At 39.8% G+C, this 11921-nt stretch overlaps 1 protein-coding gene across 4 annotated transcripts in view; it reads left to right on the forward strand.

The window, feature by feature from the left end:
• The window catches only part of DNAH11 (dynein axonemal heavy chain 11), a 146555-nt gene that overhangs the window by 24701 nt on the left and 109933 nt on the right, over window positions 1-11921 (forward strand). For all 4 annotated transcript variants that reach the window (XM_081881816.1, XM_081881818.1, XM_081881817.1 and 1 more), the window contains 11 exons: window positions 353-685; window positions 823-1077; window positions 1184-1353; window positions 1852-2074; window positions 3808-3924; window positions 4037-4123; window positions 4959-5117; window positions 7358-7441; window positions 8648-8806; window positions 9832-9954; window positions 11574-11696. In XM_081881816.1, coding sequence (XP_081737942.1) covers window positions 353-685; window positions 823-1077; window positions 1184-1353; window positions 1852-2074; window positions 3808-3924; window positions 4037-4123; window positions 4959-5117; window positions 7358-7441; window positions 8648-8806; window positions 9832-9954; window positions 11574-11696 — 1833 coding nt within the window. The remainder of the gene's footprint in view (window positions 1-352; window positions 686-822; window positions 1078-1183; window positions 1354-1851; window positions 2075-3807; window positions 3925-4036; window positions 4124-4958; window positions 5118-7357; window positions 7442-8647; window positions 8807-9831; window positions 9955-11573; window positions 11697-11921) is intronic.

Here is an 11921-nt window from a genome sequence, read left to right on the forward strand (position 1 = left end):
TTCAGGTTAAGAACGGACCTCCAGAACAAATTAAGTACTTAACCTGAGGTACCACTGTATATGCAACATGCACATACATCTTTTCAACTCACTGCAAAATATATATTCAAGTACAGATGTTAACTGATAGTAATAAAATGGTGTTTTAATATTTCAGATCCTTTAACATGCACACTATTATCAAATTCATTTATAAACATATTTTGGTGCTAATTTTCTACACACATAAGTAGTTTTAATTCCCCACGTGGATCTGATAGTTACCTAGTTACGTTTTTTTAAAAAAAATAATATTGAAATTTGTCTCAACAGTAGAATTGAAAGTGCCTGTTTTGGGATGTGTGTTTTTTAGGAAAACTCCATGCTCTTTAAAGCAGACCTGGATTCAGATTACTGGAAAATTTACCTGGAGTTCATTGACGACATCATAATTGATGGCCTTTTTAATGCCATAATGCACAATTTAAATTTCTTCTTGGAAAACACAGAGAAAACATTGAAGCCAGCTCCGTTATTCCAGCTTCAAATGATCCTAAGTGTACCAGAAATTGAATTCAAACCTTCACTGGACAAGGAAGCTGCTGATGGCTTTTATGATTTAATAGATGAACTTTTAAGCAACGTTTTCAAAATATCTGCCCAAGTGAAGAGAGTGGCAAAACATTTGGGAATACAACATTACCAGGTAATTCTTTTTTCCCCAAATTAGAAGAAAGATACAATGCACTGATTAAAACAATATATGTGTTGTTCACATATAGAGGAACAGTAGTACAGTCATTGAAATAACTCCCCTCCCCTTTGGTTTTTTTTTGGCTTTAGAATGACATGGACAGCATCCCAGAGCTGTCTGAGACCAGGCAAAGAGTTATGGAGAGAGTGGCAGATGTTATAACCAAAACTGTGGACTTCAAAAACTCTCTTGAAACTTACGCGTATCTATGGGTGGATGACCGATCAGAATTTATGAAACAATTTCTGTTCTACAGTCGTGTGTTGAATCCCGAAGAAACAGAAACCCGTGCTGACATTGCCATCCCTGATCAATGTCCAATAACTGAGCAATTCAAAGAGCAGGCAAGGAAGTGGAATACCTGCGTGTATTTATATATTCAGAGTCCCTTTCAGCTTTTTTTTTTTAAAAAAATCTTTTATCCTTTTAATACGTACTTATCTGTTGTAGATTGACATCTATGAGAATCTTTACATTCAAATGAGAAAATTTGAAGACTTCAGGATATTTGAAGGCTGGCTTAAATTGGACATGAAACCTTTCAAAATTAGTTTGCTAAATATTATTAAGAAGTGGAGCTGGATGTTCAAGGAATACCTTTTAAGATTTGTCATTGACAGGTATGAATTGTTTTTTTTTGGGGGGGGGGTAAAATAATAGTTCTGATTTATTGATCTGTTCTTCTCTTTTATTCAAAAGTGACAAGTTGAGATCTTTGAAAATTCCCAGGGGAGCAGTAGAAATGAGGTCAGAGGAACAGCACTCACCCCAAACCCACTTTTCCCGTGATAGGAACAGAGGAAGCTGCCTTATGTTGAGTTAGAACAGTAGTCCATTTAACTCAGTACCGTGTACACTGGCTGGCAGTAATTCTGCAGGAATTTTTCCTAGCCCAGCCTAGGAGCAGATACTGAGAAGGATAAAAGAAGCAAAAGAGACCTATTCCTCTGTCACTCTCCATTGCTTTTCAGTAAGGACAGCGTAAACCTAGCTGTTTCCAAGTAAATTTGAAATCATAAACAGCAGCAGTCCAATGGTTATCGTTCTCAGTGCTCATTCACTGTGTACATATATCAGAAAAAGATTCTAGTATTGAAAATCCTCTTTTTTCCCCACAGCCTTGCTGACCTAGAAGAATTCATTAAAATGACTGATGTTGGGCTCCAAAAAGAGCTAAAGGAAGGAGATTATGATGGACTCATAGATGTTATGGTTCACCTCCTGGCTGTGAGAAACAGACAGGCAGCTACTGATGAGCTTTTTGAGCCGTTAAAAGATACAATTATGCTTTTGGAAAGCTATGGACAGAAGATGCCAGATCACGTTTATGTTCAAGTAGAGGTACTGTACATTCAGGAATGTAATATTCCATAATTCTATCTGTCTGTGAAGCTCATCACTGAACAACCATCTCTTTTCCAGAAAAGAAATAATTATAATGAAACTTTCTCTTCACTCCACATTGCTCCCTCCAGTATTAAGAGCTCAAAGGTGTGTTATACATGTGTGTACACACACATACACATGATTTTTTCCTGTACACTAAAGGTTACTAAAATGAATGGAAACTGCACAACAGCTCTTTTGTTTCTCGTTCATTTCGGTAGGGCTTGGTATGGAGAACTTCACGGCAGACACTGTCTATTCTTCCTCCCAAGTTTTTGCATTTTTTTGCATTGTGTAAATAAGTGTGGTGACAAGAATGAAAAACAAAACTGAAGCCGTTGAACTTAAATTAGGCTACTGTGTACTAATTTATGCAGGGTGAGTCTTTTAAAACAGGCACCGTGGAACAGGTGTACTCTGTATCCACAGGGCCTCTTTTAAAGGACTCACCCTGTACAGTGGTGCCTTGCAAGACGAAATTAATCCGTTCCGTGAGGCTCTTCCTATAGCGGTTTTTTCGTCTTGCGAAGCAAGCCCATTGACAGATTAGCGGAATAGCGCTATTAGCGGTTTAGCGGCTTTTAGCGGATCAGCTGATAAGCGGCTTATCAGCGGATCAGCTGATAAGCGGCTTAGGGCTTAGGAAAAGGGGGGGGAGGGGAAAAACCCCGCAGGAACTCGCAAGACATTTTCGTCTTGCGAAGCAAGCCCATAAGGAAATTCGTTTTGCGAAGCGCCTCCAAAACAGAAAACCCTTTCGTCTAGCGGGTTTTCCGTCTTGCGAGGCGTTCGTCTTGCGGGGCACCACTGTATCTGATTCCAACTACAAGGGTAGGAGCTTTTGGTTTTTTTGTAGCTAAATTCTGGTTCAGACAACTTGGCGACCTAAAGAGAGCTGGTTCAGATGCAGAAACAGGTGACATGTATCTGGAAGAAAGTTGGAATTGATCACTGAAATATATGAAAAGAATAAAATATACTGGTCAAGAGTTAAAGAGCTATATAACTAGTTATTTTGGGAACACAGTGACTCTGGATTTCTGTTTTCTCAGTCAACAGTTCCAGGATTTTACATCAGTGACTTACAAGACTTCTAAAGAATATAGTGTTTGGGTCTTTCCCTTTTCCTACGGCTACAGAGATAAGTGTACATTTTTGGCAAAAACCACCCATCTTTGCCAGTTATGCATTGAAAAGTGTCACGAACTGGTTTTCACTTGTCTTGAAATGTTGAGAGTAGCATTAATTGCAGTTGAATTTGAGCCAGGCAGTTATATATACCCACCATCCTAAATAGAGAGCCAGTGTGGTGTAGTGGTTAAGAGCGGTGGACTCGTAATCTTGTGAACCGGGTTTGCTTCCCTGCTCCTCCACATGCAACTGCTGGGTGACCTTGGGCTAGTCACACTTCTTTGAAGTCTCTCAGCCTCACTCACCTCACAGAGTGTTTGTTGTGGGGGAGGAAGGGAAAGGAGAATGTTAGCCGCTTTGAGACGCCTTAGGGTAGTGATAAAGCGGGATATCAAATCCAAACTACTACTAAATAGTTGTGGGGAAGTATCCTAGCTCTTCCAGAGTGACTCATGAAAGAACAGCTCTTACAGTTTGCAGAATGTGCCTGACAAAACTGTCCTGCAGTATGAAGTATCCAGAAACTCTCGCGACATCAATTTGTCTTTGTTCTTCAGGAACTGCCTGAAAGATGGAATGCCACCAAAAAACTCGCAGTGTCTATAAAGCATGAAGTGGCCCCTCTCCTGACTTCTGAGGTTACCCTTTTCAGAAAGAAATGTGCTGCTTTTGATGTAAGCTAAAAGGATGTGTGTGTGTTTTAGAATTTGTGTGTGTGTGTACACATGGTGTTTTTATGAGGACAAGATTGTTCACAAAATTTATTGCCTGCGTTTCTTTCATCAGGGGAAGCAGATAGGATTCAGAGAGAGATTTAGAGTGTATGCTCCCTTTCGCTTTGATGCCCAAAGCCCATATGCTCTTCTTGATAAGGTAATGGAGAAATCTCAGAGGCGCATGTTATGCTGGTAATCGTTCATTATAAAACGGAGGTCTTATTGTACAGTTTGTATTTGACATGTTTTTGTGTGAGCGAAGCTTGACATTTAAGTGCTGTATTTAACGTGCGCACTTGTTTTCTTTTAGAGCAGCCTTAACATTTTAGAAAACAGCACATGCACATTTTAAAAATGCTCACAGATTTTGAAATATAGCTCAGTAACATTTGTGTCGAATGAAATGTTGTTTTCCTCCACTTGATATTTGTATGCAGTTCACAGACAATAGCTGCAGTCCTGAACTATTAAAAAGAACAAAAGTTTTCTATGTCTAGGTGGATGAAGAGAGCATGCTATGAATTGATGCCTCAGAAGGGCTTGGGCAAAGCTGTGTTGGGTGGGTTTGTGCTTCCTGTCTGTGGAACAAAGAGTTTGTAACCAATTTATATTTAAGTGATCAACATAATAAAATAAAAATAGGCATTTTTTTTAAAAATAGTACTGCTACAAGCCTACCTGCTATTGAATATAGTGCATGTATGCTCAAATCTTTGGTGTTTGTATGTGCCATTGTATGGATGTAAATGTACAAATCATGAGAAGGAGAGGTTCAGGTGATAGAAATCAGTGCTACTGAAGTGAGTGTGATTTATGCTAGCTGAAGAATTGGTCCATAAATGAACCTTGTCTGTCTTTTGGAATATCGAAAATGAAAATGAAACATGCGCTATTCCTACAAAAAGTCCTGTAAAATCCACATGTGTAGGTCCATTTGTCTGTTATCCTGATTGGATTTTAACCAAACTTAACTTGTGTGTTATATCTCTAAGGCAAATCAGGAACTGGAAGCACTGGAAGAAGAAATGTTACACATCCAGGAATCTGCCAGTCTTTTTGAAGTGGTCATTCCCGATTACAAACAAGTGAAACAATGTCGGAAGGAAATAAAGTTGCTGAAGGGAGTGTGGGATATTAACATTTATGTCACAGTAAGCGTTTTTTGTTTGTTTGTTTCAAAAGAGCATTGCGCCACTGGCGGTTGCGTGGAACTGAAAACATTTGAAAGAGTGGCAGTGTTGTCATGGCTCTTGAAGATTAAAAAAATGTTCTTCCCTCAAAGTAATTCTAAGACCTTAAAAAAAGAATCAGCACTATTTATTTTTATTTGACTTTCAGAAGGCAGCCCTGTTTAGGTAAGTTTCTAATGTTTGATTCTATTTTTAATATGCTGTTGGGAGCCGCACAGAGTGGCTGGGGAAACCCAGCCAGATGGGAGTGATATAAATAATGTATTACTACTACTAGAACAACTACTACTACTATTTATTTTATTATATTATATTGCAAGGCTACAAGAGTTCAGCTGTGGACTCAAACCTATGGAATCAAAATGAAAGAGATGAGGGAATGAGAGAGAAAATCCCCCGCAACAAATCAGAAAGAGAATGAGGGAGCACCGGCCTGACATTTTGGTGGCTAGTACATGAATTGCTATGCCTTGCCACATACTTACTTAGCAGAATTTATATACCACCTCATTGCACTAAAACTACTAAGAAATATTAACGTTATAAACAAAAGTAGTTAAAAACAAATGCTTAAAGAAAATTAAAATTAACAGTTATTGACATCTGTGTCTGGATAGGCTTCTGTAAACAAAAACGTTTTAAGCGGGGACTAAAAAGAGCACAATGAAGGTACCTGCTTGGTGTCAATTGTTAGGGAGGTTCCACGCATCTTATCGATTTGTGACATATTTCCCTAATGTTGCATACATTTAGTTTTGCTCAGTTTTGGATTTTAATATATTTTAGTGCATATTTGCATTTCTATATTACGTAATTGGTCACTGTTTTCTGCAGCAGAACAATGCACGTATTTTTGTAAACTAAAAAATGTTTAATATTTTTTTTTAAATAATATTGGAGGGAGAAATAACATTTAATTCAATAAAAAAAATCCAAAGGAGATTTTTAGACTAACCCTTTCCTTGATGGGTTTTTGTCTTTATTTCTTAGTTAGAAGTCATTCAAACATGCAGTGCCTTAAAATAGTCCAGCAAATGTAAACTCGGCGCAAAACTTGTACCAGTGTGAATGAATCTCAAAGGACAATAGGGAAGTTGGTGCACTTTTTATACCTTAGAATGCACATGAGGGAACACTTCTCTGAAAACAATCCCATTCTATTGATTTTGGGGGTTGCTTTAAACAAACTTTTAGTCGCTTTGTATATTACCATGATATGTATATGAGGAAGACAATAAATAAATAATAGCTGCCACATTGAAGGTTTATTATTTATAAAAAAAATACTTATATACCGCTTGCCATGAAAAAAAAATCAGTGGTTTACAACTGCTGTACATACAATCATACAATATAAGCCATATGGAAATGTTGAAATCAGCAAACTATTGTGGAAAGATGCATTCTTAATTGCCTGCATAAGCCCTGGTGGAAGAGAGAAGTTTTCAGCAGGCATTTAAAAGTTGAAACAGAAGGTGCCTGCTGAAGCTCACATTGACTGTGTTTCCACAAGACTGGGCCAGTAACACTAAAGGCTCAATTTCTTGTAGCAGTCCTATGAGCCTTTCCAACTCAGGGAATGGCCAGCGAAGCGCCTACTTTGCCTCTGCCTATTCACAAAACAGATTCAAGTAGCATTAAGCAAGGATAGGCAGTACGGTCTGGGAAAACAGGCCAGAATTTGCAGCTGCATCTTTTATCTGCCCCACAACCGACATCATATAGGGCAAGTGTGGCTTGGGGTATGGGAGCAGCGTTGTGGGCCAAATTAGGCTGGCAGGCTAGAGGTTCTCTAGTGCTGTTGTAGGGCTAAGTTAGGTAACTTGTGTAGCTGAATTCCTCCTGGATTGGTGGTTGCATCAACTCCTGATCATCTACAGTGATGGTGCTGCAATGCCGGAGGGATCAAACCAGCAGTTCCTTCTACCTGCAAGCTCTCTTGGTGACAAAAGGGTAAAGCACTTGAGCAGTGCCACTAGTTACCCTAATTCAAGACCCTGCTCCCATTCCTCTGGCTTGTTTTGCTAGTTTCTGTGTTTATGGCGCTATATGGTGTGACCTTAAAAGTAACACACTTAACAAAAACAGCAACCTGTAATCTGCCCTACCTCAACTATCATTTTGTTTCCTTGTTTGTTTCCTTGCAGAAACTTGTCTCTACCAAATGTCATTGACATTTCTCTCTGTTTCTCCTGTTTCAGAGCAGCATTAATGATTGGACAAAAAGCCATTGGAAAGAAATCAGCATGGAGCAGATGGACACAGAACTCAGAAGATTTGCCAAAGCAAGTCCCATAGCTTCTCATATTTCCCCCATTTCTTTGGCTTCTTTAGCTTCCTTTCCCCCTTGCCCATGCAGTGTTTGTTGTTTTCCCAAAGTATCAATTCTTTCAACCTTCACACTCTTTTTCAACTCAAGCTTAGGTCTCCGATGCATGGAAAGTATAAAACGATGCTGTCACTTTTATTTTTCCTGATACAACATATCAGGTTAGATCAAGGTGGGTGACACCTAGCTTGAGAGCAGTACATGTGAAAAGGATCTAGGAGTCTTGGTTGACCACAAACTTGACATGAGCCAACAGTGTGACGCGGCAGCTAAAAAAGCCAATGAAATTCTGGGCTGCATCAATAGGAGTATAGCATCTAGATCAAGGGAAGTAATAGTGCCACTGTATTCTGCTCTGGTCAGACCTCACCTGGAGTACTGTGTCCAGTTCTGGGCACCACAGTTCAAGAAGGACACTGACAAACTGGAACGTGTCCAGAGGAGGGCAACCAAAATGGTCAAAGGCCTGGAAACGATGCCTTATGAGGAACGGCTAAGGGAGCTGGGCATGTTTAGCCTGGAGAAGAGGAGGTTAAGGGGTGATATGATAGTCATGTTTAAATATATAAAAGGATGTCACATAGAGGAGGGAGAAAGGTTGTTTTCTGCTGCTCCAGAGAAGCGGACACGGAGCAATGGATCCAAACTACAAGAAAGAAGATTCCACCTAAACATTAGGAAGAACTTCCTGACAGTAAGAGCTGTTCGACAGTTGAATTTGCTGCCAAGGAGTGTGGTGGAGTCTCCTTCTTTGGAGGTCTTTAAGCAGAGGCTTGACAACCATATGTCAGGAGTGCTCTGATGGTGTTTCCTGCTTGGCAGGGGGTTGGACTCGATGGCCCTTGTGGTCTCTTCCAACTCTATGATTCTATGATTCTACATAGGGAACTAGCATAAAGCAAGATGCTAGAAGCGGATAGAATTTGCATCATTTCTCTCTAGGTGGTGTTTAAAAGTAAAAACCCAATTCCGGCAACATGATTACAAAAATAGCAATAAAAGCATACGTCATAAATAAATCTGCTAAGTCTTTATGGTGCCACAACACTTTTTTGCTGCTTTTAATGTTTTACCAGTGATACTAAATAATGATTCCAAGTGCTGTGTGACCCAGTGTTGTGATGCAACATTGTCATAACATGGTTGCGATGCTTTTCCTTAGGAGATGTGGTCGTTGGATAAAGAAGTTCGCTCCTGGGATGTGTATATGAATCTGGAGTTAACTATAAAGAACCTGTTGACATCACTGAGGATTGTAAGTGAGTTGCAGAATCCAGCAATGAGAGACAGACACTGGTATCAGCTGATGGATGCAATAGGTGTAAGTATCGTTTTTTAAAATTCCTTTGTAAAGATCTCTTGGCTCTTGTGTCATAACTATTGCTTCACTCATCCTCCCACCACTCAGTTGTGGCATGGGAGGTGGCATGCTTTCCATTGCCTTACAGACTGTGGTGGCACAACTGCCCACTGGGATGGGGCCAGGGCAGCACAGGGTTGGGGTAGCAGTGGGTTGCCAGTAGTGACAGGCACAGTTCCGCATGCACTTAGACACTGACAACCTGGTGCTTCACCTGCCCTTGACCCGCATTGCACTCCCTTGCCCCAACCTGGTGCACGCAGCATCACTTCAGCCAGGTAGGCAGCACAGTGGTGATTCCCATGATTTCTATGTCTGCGCTTATGATTCTCAGAAACAGTTCATAAAACTCCAATGCAACCAGCTCACGGACTTTGTATAGCAGCTTCAAGACTTTAGTCAGGAGACTCCCTTTTCTTTTTGAATGTTAGTAATTCATACTCCAAAATGGAACACCATACACCAGGTCTTTCTCCTTCACAAGCTCTGTGAGTGATAAGAACAGAACAGGAGATGGCTGAAGGTCAAAAAATAATCGCTTTCCATGTTTTACCTCCATGGGTACATATTGCATGAATGTATTCTTTCCAAATTCTGTCTCAATATTGCTCTCACAAATTAAGGGTGATTCCCAACCCTTAATCAGAGTTGATTTCAGTATGGCTGATAGTTATGTAGGTCATCCACCACTGTAGTCATAGTCTGACTTCTCCACTGTAGTCATAGTCTGACTTCTCCTTTCTCAAATCAAAAAGCTTGTTCTTTATCTGTCCCCCTCCCCTATAACATATAATTGTATTTTATTTATTACATAAAATTTATATACCATTTGACTGGGGGGGAAATGATACATTTGGACTCTCACACCTTGCCCATGTAGAGATGTGAACTTCATAAGTTGTTTGGGTAATTCACTCATTAAAAGATAAACAGGCAAAACTGAAGCATGTGTTGAAAGACTGTTGCTACTTTGCTATATTTTGCAGCTTCATTTTTCAATAACTGAAGATACAACATTAGCAGACCTGCTGTCATTGAAGCTACATAAGGTGGAAGATGATGTCCGGAACATTGTTGACAAAGCAGTGAAAGAACTTGGGACTGAAAAGGTTAGTCTGTTTTTCTCCCCCAAATTACTTTTTAGATTTTGGAATTTTGAATTACCTATTCTTGTTTTCAAAGTAGAACTGATCCACCATTGTTGGCTTTCCCCCTTCCCCAACTTTTTGTACAGAGTAAGGCAGTGTTTTCCAACCTTGGGCCACCTGTTTTTGAACTACAATTCCCATCATCCCTGACCACAGGTCTTGCTAGCTAGGGATGATGGGAGTTGTAGGCCAAAAACATCTGGAGGCCCAAGGTTGGGAAACACTGGAGTAAGGTACAGTCAGAGTTTATTTACTTTTTCAGTACCTTTAAACTTATTTTTTGTCTTTTCCCTCCAAAGAATGTGCATGTAGGCAATGATAAAACACTGTAAAACACAGCAGATGACTCTGTGGTTTAAACCACTGAGCCTCTTAAGCTTGCTGATCGTAAGGTTGGCAGTTTGAATCCATGTGACAGGGTGAGCTCCCATTGCTCTGTCCCAGCTTCTGCCAACCTAGCAGTTTGAAAGCATACCAGTGTGAGTAGTTAAATAGGTACCGCTGCGGTGGGAAGATAAATGGTGCTTCTATGTGCTCTAGCTTCTGTCCCGGTGTCCCATTGCATCAGAAGCATCATGCTGGCCACATGACACACAAAGCTGGACAAATGCCAGCTCCCTCGGCCTGAAAGCAGAGATGAGCACCACACCCCATAGTCTAATTCGACTGGACTTAACTGTTCAGGGGTCCTCTATTACCTGTAAAAAAAAAAAAGCAATCTTGCTGTGCTTGTATATTTATGATCATTATTTTTGCATGCTCATTTTTACTGATAAAACATTGCAGAAAAGCAATCTTAATCAGATAACATCAAGTCTTGAACAATATGCAGGAGCACAACTAAATAAAACATCATTCACAAAGATTCTAGATGTGATTGGATGGAAATTGCTCATTTGTAGTGTTTTATCATTGTGCACAAGTACACACTGAACCCCAATAAAACTGAATCCCCGAAAGAGTCACAGTGCAGTCATGTCTACAATCATACTGAGACTGCTCGTTTCAATGTTTTTCGGCATTTTATCAATGCACATTTGCCCTGATAATGTACAAAGCTAGAATTATGAAAATGAATGAAAGCTTAAACACACTGTACATTTTCCAAATCCAGAATTAATTTTAGATGGTATCCTAGTTCAAGTGAATTCAGGAGGAGGGGAATGCAGGCAGGGTGAACCAAATGTGCAGAATGTGAAAAAACTCGCCATCCCTACTTTTCTCTTCTGGCTATATTCGACCAAAAACTTGTGGATTTATGTAAGGATTTCAAGGAATATGTCCATGACCTGAGGCGAGATGGGAAACCTGTGACCTTTCTGATGTTGTTAGACTACAACATCCATGAGCGACCGCCAACATGACCAATGCTTGAGGATGATGAGAGTTGTAGTCCATCTGGAGGCCACAGGTTTCCCCACCCCAACCTAAGGAGTACATGAAATCTCACCAGAGCCAGTAAGAAAATGGAATCACTTTAGATGGATTTGGGCAGCATAGGAGAACTATGTAGACTATTGATTGGGTAATAACACTTGATTTAAATATATTTCAAACACATGTTCTAATGTGTTAACCAGATTCTCATAGAAATCAGTCAAATATGGGCTGCCATGGAGTTTTCACATGAAGAGCATTACAGGACCAGTATTCCGTTGTTGAAAACTGATGAACAGCTTTTTGAGACTTTAGACAATAACCAAGTAAGATGTTATTTGCTAATGTAAACAGTAAATGTGCTTGTTGCTGAATTACTAATGTGTTTTTATAATTGGACTAAACCTAAGGCACTGTTTCCAGAATCTGTATTTACAGTGAATCTTAGCTGTCCCAGATGTTAAGTCTGTGAAATTATACGTGTCCTTGACTGTATACGGTTTTAACAAAAATTCCTGTCTGTGTAGGAGTTAGCAAAATTACAGGTCCTT

Source organism: Podarcis erhardii (genome assembly GCF_964252035.2).
Source record: "Podarcis erhardii genome assembly, chromosome: 12".
Lineage (NCBI taxonomy): Eukaryota > Metazoa > Chordata > Lepidosauria > Squamata > Lacertidae > Podarcis > Podarcis erhardii.